The following is a 20823-nucleotide window of genomic DNA, read 5'->3' as shown; positions in this document are numbered from 1 at the left end:
TTTGGTTATGGTTCAGCCAAAAGATATGGGAAAAGCACCAATGAATTCAAAAGATAAATGAAGGCTCAGCTCACACCACTGAAGTAACATATCCCATAAAAACAAAACCCAGATTATGTTTCCTTACTTTAATGCTGCACCAACCACAACCCTTTTTATTCTAGTTTCCTGGAGAATTACAAATGACTCAAGCTTAAAAAAAGCTTTCTTAACTAAAATTAAATTGCCAGATAAGCCCTACTCATCAAAAGCAGATCTATATGGAAATCATATATGATTAGATCAAAACCAAAAACAATAAACAAACAAAACCCAACAGAAATCTCATCTTTCTTTCATACAGCTCCTGGAAGACCCCACAAACAAGGATTTAAGACCTGAGAGAAATACACCCCCATCAAATAAGCAAATCCAATCTATTCAATTTTTCAGTAATGAACACCATTGTTACCCGTTATATTAAATTGGTTAAAAAAAAAAAAAAAATACTTCACAAGAAGATAAATACCCCCTTTTAAAGCAGCATAGTTTACACATAATCAGGTCATTCATCTGAAAACAAATGGGACTTAAAAGAACACTCTCTTGCACTAGTTTGAAGTTGCTATCTAGGGCACAACATAGACAATAATTTAATGTTCAAGACACCAAATAATAAACCATAGAAAATAAAAAAAAGGCACTGTTGCTTATGTCAAGGTATAGCAAGAAAAAGTTCTTCCAGATAAAGTAATAACATTAATGTGCACCAGTCAGTGGGATACACAGAGTGTATAGTCAAGTATGTATAAACAAATTAGAAACAGCCTCATAAATGGCAAGTCTATATTAAGAGAAAAAACACACCTGAGGGGAAAGAAAGCAAATGCATGTATAGGTTATAGAAAAATTATAGTTAAGAAAAAAAGCCAAGCATGTTTGTAAACTATCAATTCTGAAAACCCCTGAAACTTTATTAATGAATTCTGATTTTGAGCAGCAGTTTTTCAAACTAAGTGAACCATATTTGCATGTTTCTGGGCAGCTGAAGACCACCAAAGTTGAATTACAGTGTTGTTAACACATGTAATGGGGTAAGAGGTAACTTTTTCTGTCCCTAATCTCAGAAGAAGGGGGGGGGGGGGGAATAAGAAGCAGGGGGGCAGGGAAAGAAGAGCATATTCATAGCAGACAGTTAATTCTCACAGTGCAATTGATACATCATGTTCACATTAGGACCATAGCCAAATGCTACTGACAATTTCTAATGTCAATTCAAAGATCAGCCCCCAAACTATACATTTAAGAAACTAAGCCTGAGAAACTGGTATAAGAAGTTTTACAGACAAGGACAGCCCATGCTGGGTCAGGGCTGTGGGAGCAAAATAATGAGACAGAAAGATGGAACTCTTACAGAAGGGTGCTGGACATTACCTCCATTCCTGAAAGGGAGAGTAATTTGGAGGATTAAAAGACTTCAGGGAAACATAATTCAGGATTGTAGATGTTGTCTTCTCAAGCCTACTGTTGGTCCACTTGCACTAGTACAAGGAAGAAAAACCTTTCCCAAATCACTTTCTTCCAGCATTTCTGCTGTTCACATTCATAAGTACTTGAGCTGTAATGACACAGATTTTACTTTGCTAAACAAGAATTTTTTAGCAATTCTTGTTAAAAAAAAAAAAAACTGTACATTTTCATTAAATTATGTTGCATGGGATTTCAAACTAGGATTGCACAGCAGAAAAGCTAGTTAAGATCAATTTGTCAGAACTAGTCAACTTTTCATATAAAGTTTCAGAGCATTCCCTACAGTAGCACAAGTGGCACAAGCTAAATCCCATCTAAGAATGGTTTAGCCTGTCTTAAGAGACAGCATAATGTCAAAAAGTTTCCATTTAACAAATAAAAACATGATACTGGATTTTCTTAGTGCAACAGTCTGATTCTGAGAGCCCCTAGGCCATGTCCCTCTTCTCTGTCCCCATTTTCCCTTCTGAATCCTGGTAGCAGTTTCTATTGTTTTCAAGTCTTTTTCTTTCCCATTTTTTCATCCTCTTCATAGGAAGGGCCCAAAGAAACCATCTAACTGCTAAAGATCCCAGCCCAGAGAACTTTTATTCCAGAGAAAGAAATTATGTAGCAGTCAACTCAGTTACTTGTGGGCATATTATCTCATCTCCAGAAGAGATACAAGCAAGCAAGCCTAACTCTGAAGCAGGTATGCTGCTTCTAGACACAGTGCATCTCCCAAAGTGCACAGTAACTTCCACGCAGAACCTGAGGTAAACTTGCCAGATCGTACCTGGCAGCACACTACGGAGGGAAACCTTGCCATAACTCCCTGCACCCTCTCTGCAGAAGAGGAGACACTGGAAAGTGTGGCGAGACAGCCCAAGCAATTCTAGTGTCAACGTGGTACAGCCACAGCCAGACGGACTCTCATTCCAGACCGAGCAATCACCCTGATGCCACAGCAAGCAAGGATGCATGTGGCACACTGAAATGCAAAAGTTTAATACCTTGGGTCCAAAGTTGCACTTAACCCAGCCAACCCTCCCAGAGCACAGCACTGCAGAACCAAAGCAACCCCTTGTTGCTTATTCCAAACATACAGCTGAGTGTTGATACACTCTGCTTGACAGCTCTTCTAACATCCATATTTTTCCATTACTTGTAATATTACAGCTACTTAATTCCCTAAGCTACAGACTATACCTATGCACTGTATACCTAAGTGCATGGGCAGAACTAGACATTAGATAGTCATACTAGTGAGAGGATCAATGTAATTCTAAACAGACCACCATCAAATACAAGAAAAATAACAAAATTAATGCCTCTTTTTGACCAATAGGAAGTGTGAACTATGGTATTAGGAATGAGATATACTGAACCCACCTAACCACTGATTTTTAGAAAAATCCTACAAGAAAATAAAAACAAACGCATAGCTATTTTTTTTCAGTTCCTACTCATGCTTGCATAGTTGGAAATTCAACAACAAAGAAATGGCAGTGTCCTAGAGCATACATATTTATGTTTCATAATTAAATTATGTACAAGACCCACATTCTTTACAGTAAGTTTCAAAGAAAATTCATGTCTATAAGCTTAAATCCGCCAACACTTTCAGCAGCCGAAGCGTGTACAATACATCTAGAGTTGACGGCGAGAGACAAAGAAGCGTAGAAAAATTCAGCTCAAATTGCTGTTTTGCCTACCAAACATAGAAATAGCCTTATTTAAAGACAACGTCCTATTTCTTCCATCATTTTGGCAATATCCATCAGTGACAGACAAGCACACAGATAATTCTCTAAATTAGGCAGTCATACTGCTGTCAAAGACTATATTTAAGCTCCTCTGGCTACTGTGCCAAATTTCAGGCAAAAAAAATTAATGAAGATTTTCAAGCTGGAAAGCATGGGAGAACAAATGAAGAGGTCTGCCCTTTAAGAGAATGCTATTAGTTTATATCTGTGCTTAATATTACACAATATTTTAAATTGTAACAGTATTACCTTATCTTCCTGCTACTCAGGATTTCTGTTTGGAGATATGTATGAATTAAAACATACTGTGTACAATATAACTTCTCAGTCACTTTTTGTGAATTAATCTACACTCAAAAGCTTATGCATATACTTTATATATATACACATACTTAAAATATATGCATACACTGATATAATACTCCACTTAAAAGCACTCTTAAGCAACAGTTTCAATCGCAGGGCAGGAAGAATGGTGGAGAATATAAAACCCAACACAGAAACTACATATGCACCTTGACGCAAACTGAACAATAAAACAAGTCATTGTGCTTTTTGTTGCGTAGAGTAATGAAGGAGTAAAATAATTCAGACAGGGCAGGCAGGGGTGAAGTACTACTTTTACCTCCCATAAAACCAAATGTGAATGCTTTCACATTTGCTTCTTAAAACCTTGAACTCTAAAGGAATGCATTTAACTGCACAACCCTGTTCAATCAACAGCATCATGCTGCTTCTCAGCCTCTTCTACCTCACCATTAGCATGCCCACAGCCCTGTGAACAAACTAACTTCCACTAAGTGCTCTGGACTGGATGTGCTGTTAAGTTCAAAACATGCATATGAGCTGGCTTCATGAACTGTCACTTCAGATACCATAAACTTATGAATTTAGATGCAATACTACATAACGAAGATACTCACGTAAGTAATTTCTTCAGCAGCAATGACATTTTACAATCATCCCACCCATCCCAACTCTTTATTCTCACCCCAATACTGCCCACTGAGCCACAGGCACTCTTCTCGAAGGGATGCATGGTAAACTGGATTAAACTGACCAACAACAAATAAAAGCTCACTTTTGCGATTGTTTGTTTTCTGAAACACAGATCAGTTTGATGACCCCATGCACAACTCTGGTTTCCTGTGCACAACTATAAAGCAGGAAGGATTTGTTAGGAACTTAGGCCAACATTAGGAAGAAACTAGTGCAAGCAATTATACCACAAACGCACTGCTTTTATACATTGGTTTGCTCTGGAGTGGCAGGCATGCTCTTTAACTGTAAGCTGTTACCAGATACAGACAGTATACGTAACTCTCAGTCTAAGCATATGCAATCCTACTAATGAAAAAATTGTACATTAAACCCTAGCTGAAATAATCATTGAACTTCTTCAAGCATCTACAAAACCTGGGGTTTTGTTTAAAATAAAGCAACAACAACAACCACCATCATCCAACCCCACCACACCCTTCTATGTTTTTTCTCAAACTAAAAAGATTTTTGCTTGGGCAGTAGAATTTAGAACAACTTTCATGTTCAACTCAAAAAGCAGATTTTTACCAACAGAAGGGATTAACAAGATTTTTCCATAAGCCTGCAAAAAAATTCAATACTTGCTAGAAAACAAAAAAAGATAACACCTTTCAAGTATCAAAAAATCAATGCATTAAAGCTTAGATGTGGAGTTCTTAACTTTCCAAACCCACCTCATTAAAAAACCCAAATGATCTTCTATGTTACGGGATTTTACACAGCACAATACAACAAAATGATTGTTCAACCAAGCAGCTAAGTAGTTTTCAGCTACATTAAACTAAACTTTATTACTCAGAAACGCTTTGAAATTTACTTTTATTCTACTTCATGCACCCTAAATGCAAAACAACAATGTTCTCTATGAACCTATCCTAAACCCCTCCAGAATAAGCAGTTTCCAGTAGATTCTTACTACAATTATCAAGCACTATAAAATAAACTATCAATAAAACACATACCTATTGCCAGCCTTCAAAAAAACTGACTTGAAAGTAAATTATGAATTAATGCTATAATCTGTCTCCTATTCATTTATACCAAAATGTTAACAGCACAAAGAGATTCATAAAAAAACTATGGTCAAAAACAGTATTACTCTCTTGGGCTAAGTAAGAAAAATTGTTCACTGCTGTAATTTTCACAGCTGCTAACTATTTCCACATTAAGTTATGCAAGCTGCAGGGGCGGGGGGAAGAATGACACTCCCAGCACCTCAAATGGCTTTTTACCTGTCCTATCAGCAGACACACAAAAAATGCCCAGAAGTTTTGTAGTTGATTGCTACTCTGCTTTCTGGACTTTCTAAAGCAAAACATGGTTTTCTTTCAAACTTATCTATGTAAAATAAAACATTCTCATTTCCATGAGAAGAAAAATATTCTCAAGGCCACTGTCAGACTGGGGTTTCAGATGCCAAACCAGACCGACTAAGAAAAATCTCTAGCTCTGAAATACAAGTAAGGAAAGATTACACAGTTTATTATTAATATTTCACTACAAAAACAACTACAGCACATTTACTCTTTTACAGAATTAGTCACAGAGAAATAGATGGGAGTAAACTGTAGTATGTTTTTTACGATTCTGTATTACAGAAATGTGGTATTTTAAGCTTAGGGCAGCTTAACCTATTTTTAATCTAGACATACCTAAAAATACTTATCTATGCTTTAAAATTTGCTTCATGTTGTTATTCCATATGCTGAAGTACTCAATCAATAAAGGATGTTTGCATTTACAGAGAGCTTACATCAAATGCTACCATCAGTTCAACAACCTTCCTCAAATTTAGTGTCAGTTTTACCTGGGAAAGAGATCATCTGTTTGCTGCATCAGTGGCCCCTGGTCACTCCTTTCCACCTCTACTCAGTCTTCTCTACCATGAGAGCTTAAGTGCTTACGATTCTGTTAATCAAACTAGGTCAGGGGAAAAAAAAAATTAAAAAAAAATCTGAACAGCCCAGAAAATAAACACACTTGGTTCTTAAATACAGTTTTTCAACAAAATCAGCTCCACAAGCTGGTTTGCTCAGCAGCCACATGAATTCTTGAATCAGCACAAGTGAAGGCGTGGCAACACTGGGGCAGAAACAAGAGGGTTTACTCCGTTTTACCAATATAGAAATATTATTCTTAACAACTAGAAACAGGAAACATTTACTAAGCCATCCATGCCAGCTGTACCACTCTTTGGGCAGAAAAATGCCAACAGGCTTGTATTGGCCTACAAAAGTTTAACCTCTATTGGGCTCTGACAGTATCCAAAAGAAACTGGTAAGTTCACGAACTGATCTGAGCAAGTAACTCCAAACAAATCATCTGTTCTTCTGCACTCGGACAGGCTTCAGAGGCTGTGGATGATGTAGGTTAAGAAAAACACTTGTGATGTACTCTAATGAGATTCCATGTTCTACAAGAATGTTCTTGATTACTCTAGAGATAGAAACCATTATTCAAGCTATTGCCAAAGACAAAAGTATTAATTTGAACAAACTTGATATAAGGAGGAGAACTATTAACATCCTCAGATGTACCAATGCCATAACCCCAAATCGAGGAGTAATGTCTGTGTATGAAAGCAAATGTTCAAATCTTGTAATACTTCCTCTTCCTCCCTCTCAAGTTAGCAGAAAACCCCTCACTTGCAAGTAGAATTAAAAGCCTCTGTACAGCGTAGGTAATGACCACATCCAAGACCTTTTACTGTCAGCCCTAAGACCAATACAGACTGATGACGGCTGTAGGTTTTCAAGACAGTATGGCAGCACCAAAAGCAGGTGGCCTGCTGCTATAATAACGGGCATGCCTTTATTATGAGCAGTCACATCACAATTAAACTCCTTCTATCGTGATAGTTAAGTTACCTGAAATTACTATTTGCAACACTGAAATACATTTCAGTTAGTGGAATCCCTTCAAAAGTACTCAGCTGTCACTACGATATTGGGGGGGTGGGGGTGTTGTTTATGTACCAACAACTTAAACATTTTGCCTCCACTGGAACAGAGTTGTCAAGTTCAAGGTCAGTGCTCTCTCTCCTCCCTAACATAATCAATGGTTACTGTGTATTAACAGTTACTTAACAGAACTTAACTTTGAAGAACATTTCAGCTTAACCAAAACCGTGCAACATATTTACATGCCCATTTGCTTTTGGAAGTTGACAAGAAATACATCCTACCGTACTTCTCAACTAGGACTGCAAAAGAAAGTGGAACCTTAAAACGACATTTGTTTCCTTTCTTCATTGTCTGTCTGCACTACTTCAGCATCTCAGATAGAATTTACATTGCAAATGTGATCAGTTACATCAAATCAGATCTTTTCTGTACTCAAAATAAGGAGTTCCCTAAGTGGACCAAAATTGCTCATGCTGGCCTGGTAAGTACCCAAACTGGCAGGGAAGGAGAGGAAGCATACAACCAGGGTCAAGGGAAAGGATCAAAGCCTTTCCCTGTCAATGTCAGCAAACCATTAGAGCATACCATGCATTTACACTAGACATTTCCATACCATGTAAAACATACTATTCACACAGTGTATTTTTTTTTTTTACAAGACTTTGCACAATCAAAGCAGTTAATGTGGGAAACTACTTCTGTACAAGTAGCTTTCAAGAAACATATTTCCTGCTATCTCTAGATCAACTGAAGATTGCTCTGAAAAGATGTGGTGAGTGGCAAAACAGCAGCAACCTTCTCTAACTTGTCTACGTTAATTGCCAGTGCAAGACAAATATAGATCTCTGCAACACATGAAGAGCTACCATAGGTTTGTTCAATTCAGTTCTGCCTCACACATCCCACTACAGCCATTCACAACAACTGCATATATTCAAATCAATGGTTAACAATGGTTATTTTCCATTTCCTATCATTAGTACAAGTCTAAGGCTTCAAGGCACATTCTATTTATTCTTAACAAAATTATTTAAGAATATGGCATGTAGGCTCCCAAACTCCTGAACAGACTCTTTACAATATATGATGTTTTTGCCTGTTTCTAGCCTTCATCAAAATTGGACAAATCGCTTCAAGAATTTCAAACAATACATGAAAGAATTTCCTTAACAGCGTGCTTTCTGACACAAATCAGTGCTAAACCTGGCTGATCACAGAAGCTGAGCACTATTCCAGCCCCTCTACTGAGACATGCTAATCTATGCTAAATAAAAGTGCAAGAAGGCAACAGACAAGACAGAGGGAGAAAATTCTTCACGGTGAGTGCAGTCCAGTATAGGAACACATTAAGCAGAGAGGTGCTAGAATCTCCATTCTTGAAACATTTTAGGAGTGGTCTGGAAAAGACAATTTCAATGTTGGCCTTGCCCGAGTGGGACACTGGATCAGATGACCTCTAGATGTACCTGCAACCTAAACTATTCTACAGTTCAATACAACTCTGAACTGGGCCCACCATCTCAAAACCAAGGACCACATTATTTTTAAAGGTGATGCTATGGAGTTTGCTTGCCTTTGAAATTCCAGTTTAATATTTCAGCACATGAAAACAACCACCACTGCATTCTAAAACTCTTGGTATTTCAATCAGCTACAGGTACAATTTGGGAATTATTTTAAGGGAACAATAATTTGTGAATTAAAATGCTTAAGAGCTTAATCAGGCTGAACTCTTCAGTTTGGTGTGTAATCATTGATTGTTCTAATCAGTAGAAACATTTGCTATATTACAGTGTCCTTTAACATCTCCATCAACTACTTAGTTCACACACTCCTTTCCACTACTATTCTGTGTGTTTATTCATTTGAAAGAGGCCTTGTCTGCTTAACAGTATAGTTGGAGCCCTCAGTTCTGCCTCTTAGAAATCATAATTTAAAAAAGCCAGATCAGAAAGGTCTTCACTAATTAAGAATGTAGTCTAACAAGTGCTACATACTCTCCCTAAACTTACCATTATGTTTAAAATTAAAAAAAAAAACAATCAAAAAACAAATATGAAGGAACTGTTTTTCCAATAAGTTGTCTTCTTATCCTAATAGGGTTCCGCTTCTTTTACAGTCCAACCTTTATACCTTTGAAATTTCACTCTTCAGACCTTTTACTTCTATCTTCTATCCTTTAAGTGACTACAGCCTTACCTTGCATTTGGTGTGCTTAAGATCAGAAGCCTGAGATACCCACCAAAAAAACCCAAACCCAAGAAACCATTTAATGTTCCAGGGTGTATCTCCACCCACCCACCCACCTTGACTTCAATTTCACTTTTTTTGATTTTTTAAAATGAATTTTAAACACATTGTTTAAATTTTTAAAAACATATTAACAAGTAAACATATTAACAAGTAAGTTGAGCCATACACATTCACAATAAGCAACTACTCTATGACCTACTTCCCTACAACTCAAAAGATGTTCCTTCTCAATTATTTCTCCCCAAGTATAATGTTTTTGGGCCTTTTTACTACCCCAGAAGCTCCTTACTTAATAGCTCCCAAATGATCCTTCAGGATAATCAAGATTACAGAGATGCTTTTTTGTATCTTTTGAGTAAGATTTACAGCTTCTTTCAAAAGAGGATTAAAAAAAAATAAATCATCATTTTGTGGCAAATTCACACTTGGTCATCACACACTACCCTGACCAAGATGTGTACAGTTACTGTGTTTATAACAGACACCTTTTCTCTTACAGTGTATGTACGGCTATCAGTGAACTAAGAGTACATTTTCATGGCATACTTAATCTAATCAAACTTCTTACTTGTAGCAGCAGTACTACTACCAAACTAACTTATTAACTGTAATGCCTATATTTTTATTTGCAGTATTATTCCCCAAACTAAAACTAGTTGGAATGGTTACTTATTATTATAAACATAGGCAATAGCTTGTATCGGAGCTAATCAATGTAATCAGAATTTCCTCTAAATGGCTGATTTTTAGCTTTCCTGTGATAACAAGGCTGATGCATCCTTCTGCATACATCCTCTACAGTAACTTTTGATGCAAATGGCAGACGTAAGTCAAATGTGACGTGACTGTGTCACTAAGTTATGTATGCTTTCTGCAACGGTTTCATGAAGGGCTGCAAATACCCTGGCATTAATGAAATGCTGCAGTGTGAATTCACATTTTAGAGAAAAAAATAATAAATAAATAAATAATCAGGGAAGTCATGAAAACCAAAACTAATTACTAGGGAGAAACATCACTTCAGGCTGCAGACACTGATATATCAACAGATAGCAGCAGATCCCTACACAAGCAATGCACTGCAGCTAACCACAATTTAGAAGACTCACTCCATACCTGCTCTCTGCTCCAGTACGTAACATAATTACATACACCACTTTACAGTAGCTACAATCCTGCATTGTATGTCTAGATGTTGCTAGGGAATGCTCCTACCTTAGGTATTAGAAATTCTAACCTTCAGCCCAATTTCCAGATTTGGTAGAAATCCCTGTTTTCCCTCCCTATACTTAACTCCCGACTTCTGCTTACCTTGATGACAATATCTACCTTCCTTCATCAATTATTGTTTGCAATCTGTTTTTAAAAGTTAAATGAATCTCTCAAACCCAGTTTCTCATTACTGCCCAAACATACCAGGCAAAAACTGTATGGAGGACCAGACAGCTTTGATTTTCAAGCATCATCCCTACTTTACACTGGCACTGCTACAAAAAGAAGCAATTTTACCTGCCACTTCTTCCTGCACCTGTGCTGTCATTTCCCTGAGCATTTTTGCAGTCAGATACTGACAGAAGCGAGGAAGTTCTCTGGCTGAAAATACCTTGCTACTTTTGACTGAAGAAAAGTGAGCATCCAGCCACTCTTCTCATCTAAACACACTGTGAGCTATGGCCTTAGACATTCAATTTTCAGCTTCTTGTGAGACTACTAAATGCCTAAGCCTGCAGATCAATTTCTGGATGCGTTCAGTTCATACTGAAACTCATACAACTTATTACTTGGAATGCTCACCTCACATAGTAAATCAAAGCAGTTCAGTTACTGACACACAAGACAGAACAGAAGCAAGTCAACTCTAGGGCTCACAGAACTCACTTTTTTTCTTCTTCAATCATGCTCCCCCCCATCTGATTTAAAAAAAATAAAAGAACTTGCCTCCCATGCTATTTTATTTCTTGCTTTCTCCCCTAACAGCTCATTCATATAGATAGTTTAGCACTGTATTGCTTGAATATTCTTATCCGGAGTTTTACCACCATTATAAACTGACCAGGCAAACGCTAGAAACTCCAACTCTTTACCAAGGACAAGGAGGAAAGAAAGGGAAGAATTAGGAGTCAAGTAGCTCTTGAATATTAAAGAGGAGGAAATGTTCCATCACTCCCCTTTTCTTTCCTTGAAAAACATGAGGAATCTGAATTTATCTTCTTACTAGTTTTACGTTGGATTTTCTTTTTTCTTTTTTTTTTTTTTTTTTTTTTTTGGGGGGGGGGGGGGGGGGGGGGGGGGTGGGGGTGTTAGAAAACTATCAAAACAAAGCAACTATCAGATGATCAACATCCCCTACCCTACCTGCCAGGATGTTAAAAATTTTGCAACTCAGAATTTTTAAGTAAATCAGACCTTCCAGAAGTACTTCCAGCCAAAATTGTCTGTGGTTCTAAATATCTTAAAAAAATAAATAATAAATCAATTGCTTCAAAAATTTAAACAATAAAAAAGAAGAGGGAAAAAATGGCAAGAACTCACCTAGTCTTGACTAATTCTCCCAATCATTTTAAAAGTTTTAGGCACTGAGTATAGGTTGATTAAACATGAATACCTGAGTAAGATCCAACAACATGACAGTTCTAGAAAACAAGCTTATTTCAGATTTTCTAACAGCCAAAAAGGAGGACATCAGTTTGATGACTTCTTTTTTCCTAATAGTACACTGCCTTTAGATTTATTTTGTGGGAGTGCTTCATTTAGAACATTTACTCCTCAAGAAACAATGGTATGGGTACTTCTCAGTCTCATTCTCTTCAGTAGAGAAAAAAAAAAATATGCCTGTTAATAACAAAGTAAGATTCCCATACAAATAATCGGGGTTTCAATACATTTCCTTAAACAAATACAAGAGTAGAACAAAAAAAGTAATGTAGCACCTTTCAGACAGCCCTTAAAAGAAAAAGACAAATCCTTACTAGTGTGTCCAATCAGTCTGCATATGCAAGCCTGCAACCTTCAAAAGTATTCCTCTTCCTTTCAAAAATTAAGTTCTTTCTCTGTATCCCTACAGCCTCAGAATTTAGAGAAACAAGAAGAGACGTAAAATCATTACTGAATAACATGTAAGGGCTAATAGTAACTATTTCAAAGCAAAATTTTCTAAATTCACTATGTTATTGCTTTCTTCCAGAACATTTCAACATTTGATACTTTTAGAAAAATACTGTTTTGGAAATAAAAATAACAAGTTCAAGTACTATCTCCCCCCTGCCCCCAACCTGGGTGGGGAAAAGGGGAAAGAGAGAATGGGGAAGTCATAACCAGATACTTTATATTTAAGAGCAATCCAAAATCTGCACTAACTGAAGTCAACTGACATCTTTCCTCAGTTTGGGCAACATCAGCAAAACACTGTGCAGCAGGGTAATGCAAGTTTTTTACCTTCTATTTGGGTATCTGCATGTATAAATACTTTTAACTATATTTGCATGCATGAGTAAGACTATATGGATCAAAAACAAAGTAAAACATTTTAAATCTCACAACAGCACAAAAGCAACAGAAAGTATCAGGCCTAATTTTGATCATGATTTTTACAAGTCACATTAAAACCATCCCACACTCCTTACATAAGACCAAGCCTGGCTACTTGTCAGGAGAAAGTTATGTTTTACACATAAAACTCGAACAGCACCTCTGAGTTGTTCAAATGCATACCTCCAAATTTCTCCCTTAACACTCATTCACAGATGCCCAGAGGAGTCAGATGACTCCCACACACATTCCAAATAGCCTCTGTTGCCTAACACCTCCATCTCTTAATATTCAGCTTTTTGATATCCTGGATAAGTCTGGTAGAAAAGGTAACATTTGCTGGGAGCACTTAAGGCATGTCTCCACAGGCAAAAATTTAGGGTGTGAATATGAAGTGCAGACTATTCCACACAAACTTGTTTTGTGGACACACCTTTTTTACTCTAAAAACTCTAAAATAGCCACAGGTTCTTCAGCTCAATCCACACACACAAAAAACAGCACACACTCCATACTAGAAAAACCCTGCCACACAACAGTTAAGTAGTTTAATAGCTAACTTCTTCCCCTGCATAGGCAAATACTCTAAACTTTCAAATACATTACACTTCCATGTACGTAAATTTATTCTAGAACAGTCTGGCAAATTTTGGAGCTGATCTAGTATTTTGCCAGCCATCTGAAAAATTCTAAGACAAGCTTCAAATGATTAAAACAAACATAAGAGTTATTTACACAACTCTCATTTTAAAGTCCTGAAAATAACTGGGTCTAATGTATGGCATTACTTTTCTATAAGGTATATGGGGATTAATCCATCAGCACATTAGATTAAGCGCTGGTTATAAAGGGAAAAAACAGAGAGACTACTTTTCTAGAAGCTTGATTTAATGGAGAAAATTAATAAGAAACAGTTTATCTTGAAAAAAAAAAACAACACAAAACAAAATCCCAAGCACAAGGGAAAAAAAACAAAACCCACACACCCCAAAAAACTCCACCACCCACCAGTGAAAAAAAATCACCTCCCTCAGGGTAAGGAAGAAAATTACAAATAGTAAGGCTTTGGGACCAATTACATCTCCCAGTTTCAAAGCAATGATGGATTCAACACCAATAACAGTTAAACTATTTTAAGAATAAAACAACCTATGTCAATCCTTCTTCCAATGGTTGAACAGTGGATTTAACTTTGCACTAAAGACCTAAGTAATAAATACTCACTAGAAACATGACACAAACTAGTGAACATATAGGTAGAAGAAGTTATCACAAAAGACAGATTATATACTGACCCTGGTTATAAATCATATCATTAAAAAGAGACAATAATAACTTAATGACTTTAATACATTTGTCATGGTATAGTTTCACAGGTAAATCAAGCATCTGTAACACACATCTGCCTGACTTCTGACAGCAGCAGCAAACTGAATCCCATTTCTAGAATATTTTATCTTAATAGTGAAAAATAAAATCAGACAATTACACACCAAAAATATAAAGCCTGCCAAATCCACTCACACTAAGAAACATGGAAAGGAAACAGCTCACATTAAAAAGAAAAATAAAAATTATATGTTTAAAGGTTTGAGTTTTCTTCCTTTCAAATACTTTTGTTTCTTTAAATTAGATCCAAGTGCTTTGGGATTTAAACCGAACATGCAAGCTGTGAAAAATAGAATGCATGGCAGAAAAAAAAAACCCTGAACCAACCATGTAAAAAGCAGAATGGGAAGGAGCAAGGTACAACAAAAACTGGTAAGGGAAATGGGCCTAGTTCTAGATTTAAAAATAATATAAAAGCATAAAGAAATCATACTCTTCTGTACAGATTTATTTTCAGTTCACATCTCAGAAAACCTAGGATGTGCACTGCAATTTGTACTACTTTGCTTGCATAATTACACATACAACATTGTTTAAGCAGGCACCATATGCATACATATAAAAAGAAAACTAATAGTAAATTCTGAAGTTCTGCAATTGTGTATCAAGGCAGTCTCTATTTGGACACAGTAAGGCATTGGGTTTACCTCACTTGTTGATGAAATTGTATATATCCAAATTAGAAGCTCTGGAAGTAATACATCACGTTTTCAAGCAAATGACAACTCTGTGCCGATCCACTCATTACATTGTTATTTTGATCCAGAGCATTCAGAACACGTGCAGGATCTATCTAGATTTCCAAATGGCCTTCTCGCCTTAAAAGTACCACTGATTTTACCATTAGAAAGGAAGCATAGCATGCATTATAAATTGTTCCAAGACAAGAGTATTTTTCAGAAACTGAGCAGAGGCACAATTATTGGAAAATACTATATGCAGACTTCAGCCAGGTAGCCAAAAGATTCCTAAAATAAGGGCATGACCCACATTAATCTGAGGGGTGTGTGGGGTGTGTTTGTGTGTGTTGGTTCGTTTTCAGTTTTTCCTGGGCACAGCAGGGACACTAACAGACATCCTCTTCTTTCCCAATATTTTTTTCTTTTTTTACATGATGACCAGTTTACAAGTCTGTAGTTAAATAGTCATATATTTGAAGATTACTTTCTTTTTTACCATTTCTAAAGAAGCTTAATTTATCGATATAATAGGCAAATTATACTTTTCACTCTTCTTAAGAGTTGCCTCTACAACAGTTTAATAGTGTTACTTTATCTTTTTAATTCAGAATACATATTCTGACTGTAAGACTGGAGGTGGTTTTCTCACTTTCACTGAGGATCCAGACCTCAAGGCAACAGCGTGACACATCTTAGTAGAAATACAGGTGTATAACTAGAAAAAGCCCATAACTATCAAACTACCTACAATTATCTGTTACAGAAAGCAGCACTGTTACTACTGTGTTTCAGAAAACTTCACTGTTTCTTGCTTGGAACTCAACAGAACCTGCTCCCTTCCTCCAACAGATTTCACTCTTCAGTTTTACCTCATCCATAAACAGACATACACAGCATCATCCCAAAGTCTTTAACCGATCTCTGTGAGAACAGATAGAATACCAATTTAATAATTCTGTACATTGTTTTCCTTTTCAACTTGAGGTCAACAGAACCCCTGGGGCCACATACTCAGAGCTAAAGAAGAAACCCAAGCACTCTGCTAACTTGTAATCAATGTATCGTTCCCCTGCGAAGCACCTCTCCCTGTTTTGCATCCATTTTATACAAGGTTTTTCTTTGCCTCACCTCATAGACATAATCACTTAACAGAAGTTATCACTTATGTCCGTACTGGAGTAACCCATCCATTTGAACATCGACTTAGTCATTCCAGAACAGTTGTACAAGTCATATACATAGGTGCTAAACGTATCTATACATTCAGAGATACAGACAGCATAAATGCGGTCCTCAACCAGACACCATTTCAATGAGCCCAGCACTGCTCTCCACGGACCTTGCTCACAGTATGAGCAGAAGGCTAGTAGCGGTTTTAACATTAAAATAAACCTCCCATTACTGTCCTACAGCTTCTGTTAACAGGGAGCTTGTTTCTTAATGTAAGTATTATTCAAACACCTCATCATAGCCTTAAAATTTATATATACAGCGCCTCGTCCATTTCCTCCACTTTTTAACAAATCTGGTAAACCAAATTTTGCTTGAATAGGTAAATCTGTAAAAATGACCTACTTGACTTAGTAAACTTACTTGCTTAGCAAAGACCAGGTCCTGTTCCTGAGATTTTCAGCATCCCTGCTGGGGAAAACTTTATTCCCCCTGAATTTTCACCGATACTTCTCAAGTCGGCGCTTACAGATGCATTTTAGCCGACTGTAGAGTTACAGAACTTTCAGATGACAGCCAACAATAGTTTCCCACAGCACTTGCTCAAATACAAAGTAAAGCAAACATTTATTAAATATGCCTGCTGTCAGTACTGCAGCCATTTTAAAAAATAACTCTCACTGTTCATTCACATGCATACAGTACTGTTGTCTAAAACTGTTGTTCAATTTTAACATTATATCTGTGAACTTATTAAAATGTATACAATATATACAGCTAAAGAAGCTGAATCTGCTTGTGAGCAGTGACAAGAACAGATTTTTTTGACTGATTTTGATAGGAATTTTAGAGTGCATCAGCTTTTTTAGGAACACTGTTGGACTGTACTACATGCTAGATATATTTTATTCTGACATAAACTGCTTTACAGAAAGCAGCAGTTAGCTTGCACTCTCTATATAATATAGTTAGCGTGTTCAATAATGCAGTACAAAAATTTCCTTCTCACTAAGCTGAAGTTTCTTTACAGGTAAGCAGAAGTGCAGGAATATATTTACATTTCACCCACGAATGTTGCAATGTTTCAGAACAAACAAAAATCTATTTGACGAAATCACCGTATTTCAGCTTGTTGGCAATTCTAGCAAGAGGGGGAAAAAATACAGTCAGGAAAAAAAAATTGAGCTTGAATTTCAAGTCTCTGGCCTAAGTTTACACACTACTGCTTTAGCTCTAAACTGAGCAAAGACACTGTATGACCTTTTGACAATGCCAGTTTTCAGTGTCTGTCACTTTTCAGGATGAAACTACTTATTTAAAACAGAAATCTCTGGAAAAAATATTTTTTTCCCTAATTTTTTTCCTTAATTAGAATCTTGAATTCTTCCAAAGTTCCAGACGAAAATAGCTGTTGGCACCTCGTGCAACATTTTACTGTCACAGATTTCTCCACAGGTTGTTCAACTTTAATTGTTACTTTCATTCATCATGTAGACGGATGAAAAAAAAGATTTCCCCCCCCCCTTTTTTTTTAAATGCCACAACAAGAAATGTAACATTTTTGATGTAATGATATTAAAGCCAGTACTTGATAAAGCACTCACTAGCTCTCAAAGTTAAAAACACTCAACGTGTTGCACAAAACTTTTGAGTTGTATCTCCTAAAACACTGGAAGCATGCTCTCTGAAAGACTCTGCAGATCTTAAATATTCACATTTTAATAATCTAAAGTGAGAGTAGTTATAGTACACTACGTACAAGGAATACTCACCCTTCTGAAGATGCTTTATTGTTACCACAAATAAACATTCCCCGGACTCTCAATTTGATATAGACACTGGGGACAAACAAAGAACGACCTTTTAATTTTTATAATTCATATAAAGAACCTGAATGCGCCAACCCCTACCAAAAAAAAAAAAAAAGATCAACCTATCTATGAGGAAATCCCAATTTAGAAGTGAAGATTACACTGAAAATGCTGGTAAAAAAACTCTTCACTGAAATCTGTGTTAGTAAGAACCAAACTCCTGAGAACTGAAACTACGGTTGGTAGACTTAAACAAAGACGAACCTAGCCTGCAACAATTAAACAGCTTTGTTCAAACTGTTACATGCTTCTTATTAACGAGACCAAGAATCTGAACTTCCAGCTCCCTAGTTAGAAAAACAAAAAAAACTTTTCTGTAGCTCCAAGAGAATAAGGGTAGTGCTTTGTAAGTTAGGAATAAGTATCTTGAGTAACGTGCAGGTTTATTATCCCATTCCTGCTGCATCTATGCACAGATTGCTTTCCTTTTGTCTGCTAATAACAATTCCTGAATCACCATGAATACCTGTTGGTGTTACACACACACGCGTGACGGCACAACACACCGATTTCTCCCACCTTTACCCAACCGTACTGCTGCTCGGGGCCAGCGCTGCCCAGTGCCCCCCAGCACGCCTCCCCAGACACCCCAGTTTTAGAGAGCGCTCTGTATACCCCAGCTCGGCGACATCAGGTCCAAACCCCGGGACTTCCAGCTCTCTCTGAACTTTCTCGCGGCGCTCCAGCAGACCAAGCTCGCACCGTGCTCTTAACGATTGGGAAGTTGGCCGGAGGGAGACGGCTCCAGACCGATCCACCCCCTCGCCCCCCGCAAACCCCCTCCCCGAGCCAGCACCCCGCAAGGCCAGGCGCGGGAGGGCGGGAGCTCCGGCCCGGAGCCGGTTTGCAGGACAGCGGGTGCGGTGGCGGCCCGGGGCGTGCTCAGCCTCCCCGCCCAGCTCGCCCCGCCGAGCGCCCGCTTCCGGGCGGCCGCGGGAGCCGCGCCGTCCCAGCCCGCCGGCAGCCCGGCCTCGGCGGGGGAAGCGCCGGGTGCCGCGGATCTCTCCACCGAGCGCTCCGAGACGGCAGCCGGCGGGCGGGAGGCGCCCGCAGCCCTCCCCTCTGCCCCTGCAATCAAACCGTGCCCGGCAGCCGCCGCCGCATGAGGCCAGCAGGACCGGGGAGGCGGGGAACGAAACCACCGGGTCTTCCCCGCGGGCCCCGCGCCCGCCGCCCCCCACCCCCGAAGGAGGGGGGCGATGACCTCGCCCCCTAACCCGGGGCTGCGCTCCGCCGGGCGGGGGTCGGAACGGGGAGCGCCGGCCGGGCTGGACGGAGCCAACTTAGACAAAGGGCACTTCAGACTCCATGTCTCTCCCCTCCAGCTGTCACCGGCCGGGAGCGCGCGTGTCGGGCCGCCAGCGCCACCCGCCGCCGGACCCCCGCGGCCCTGCCGCGCCCGCGGGAAGGGGACGAGAGGCGGCTGCTCCCCGGGAGCCGTCGCCCCCCTTCCACCCCCTCCTCCCCTCCCCCATTACAAAGACAGCCGGTTATAAATAGCCGCTCCCGGCGCCAACGCCTCAAGCCCGCGAGGTGTCGCTCGCCCTGCCGCCCGCCCTGCCACCCGCTCGCTCACTCACCCGCCCCCCTGCCCCGGCTTCGCGCCGCCGTCGCCGCCGCCCCGCCGCTGCCACCGCCGCCAGCTCCGCGCCGCGCCGCTCTCCCTCCCCTCAGCCTCCGGCTGCCGGATTCACCCTCCCGGACCGAGCGCCAAACGCAGCGGCCCAATCGGCATCGCGCTCATTGGCGAGCGCCGAGCGCCGCCCCGATTGGACGGCCCCCGGACAGGGGCCCCCCCCGCGCCAATCAGGCGCAGCGGAGGGCGGGGCGAGGGGCGGGCACTCGCTCCCCACGTGCGGGGGGGGGAGAGAGGGGTGGGAGAACTCTTTGTTCTCGCGCTGCCCGCGGGGGACTGGGGGCTCCGCGCTTCCCCCTCCCGCCCCCCGGTTCCGGCCCCAGCCCCGCGCCCGCCGCGCCCCAGCTCCCCCTCACTGGGGTCGGGCCCGGCGCCGCGTCGGGGAAGCTTGGGACTCTCCGCCGCCTCACGTGGAGGGGGGAGAGGGAGGGGAAAGGAGGGAGGCGAGAGGATTGGCGGGCACCGGGAGGGAGCGCGGCACAGCCTGGGGAGGGGCCGCGCCGCTCGGCGCTGCCGAGTTTGAATCAGTTCGAAAGTGGGAGCGGCAACGGTTTTAACGGTCCCGCCGCTGCGCGCGCGGGAAGGTGCAGCCCTGGGCGAGAGGCGCGGGGCTCGCCGTGGCGGCGGGCAGGGGAGGGGAGCGGCTCCCCTCGGCCGCCGCCCCCCTCAGCCGCCGCCCCCCGCCTGTTGCTTCCCCGGCGGGCAAGGCGGCTCGCCCTCCGCCCGGCTCTCGGCGCCGCAGCGGGTCGCGGCCGGCTCTGGGCTGAAGCGAGGGCGGCCGGCGGCCTGCGCCCTCCCACCCCGGCACACGGGCGCCCCTGCCGCTCCCCGGGCCCGCCGGCTGTCTGACTCACTGCCCGGGGCTGCCTCACGTCGGGCCGTTTGACCTTTGCTTATGCAAACTTCACCGGCAGGTGCCCTGTTTTTTTGTGCATCACGGTGTTCCCCTCGGCTTTTCCTGCCTCGCTGCTCTGCATCCAGCAGTGGTTTCTCCACTGTCACAATCCTGCCGTGCCCTGTCGTGGGAATGGTAATAAATCACAGCAGCGGCAAAGGTGTCTGCTCCACACCAGGCTTGGATCGTGTGGCCTGTTACGT

At 40.7% G+C, this 20823-nt stretch overlaps 1 protein-coding gene across 11 annotated transcripts in view; it reads right to left on the bottom strand.

The window, feature by feature from the left end:
• EZH2 (enhancer of zeste 2 polycomb repressive complex 2 subunit) overlaps nucleotides 1-20100 on the bottom strand; it is a 52382-nt gene extending 32282 nt beyond the window's left edge. For 3 of the 11 annotated variants that reach the window (XM_040590534.1, XM_040590535.1, XM_040590536.1), the window contains exons 1-2: nucleotides 18705-18786; nucleotides 17991-18056 (exon numbers count right to left, since the gene is read on the bottom strand). In XM_040590534.1, the coding sequence (XP_040446468.1) occupies nucleotides 17991-18028 (38 nt within the window). In that variant the 5' untranslated portion in view covers nucleotides 18029-18056; nucleotides 18705-18786. Of the gene's footprint in view, nucleotides 1-1413; nucleotides 1432-6102; nucleotides 6216-17990; nucleotides 18057-18704; nucleotides 18846-19669; nucleotides 19701-20081 lie in introns of those variants that run through there. The other 8 variants (XM_040590543.1, XM_040590544.1, XM_040590533.1 and 5 more) reach the window with 7 other exon arrangements.
• Between the last annotated feature and the right edge of the window lie 723 nt (nucleotides 20101-20823).

This window comes from Falco naumanni, chromosome 4 (assembly GCF_017639655.2).
Source record: "Falco naumanni isolate bFalNau1 chromosome 4, bFalNau1.pat, whole genome shotgun sequence".
NCBI lineage: Eukaryota > Metazoa > Chordata > Aves > Falconiformes > Falconidae > Falco > Falco naumanni.
This window is presented reverse-complemented; position numbering and strand designations above follow the sequence as displayed.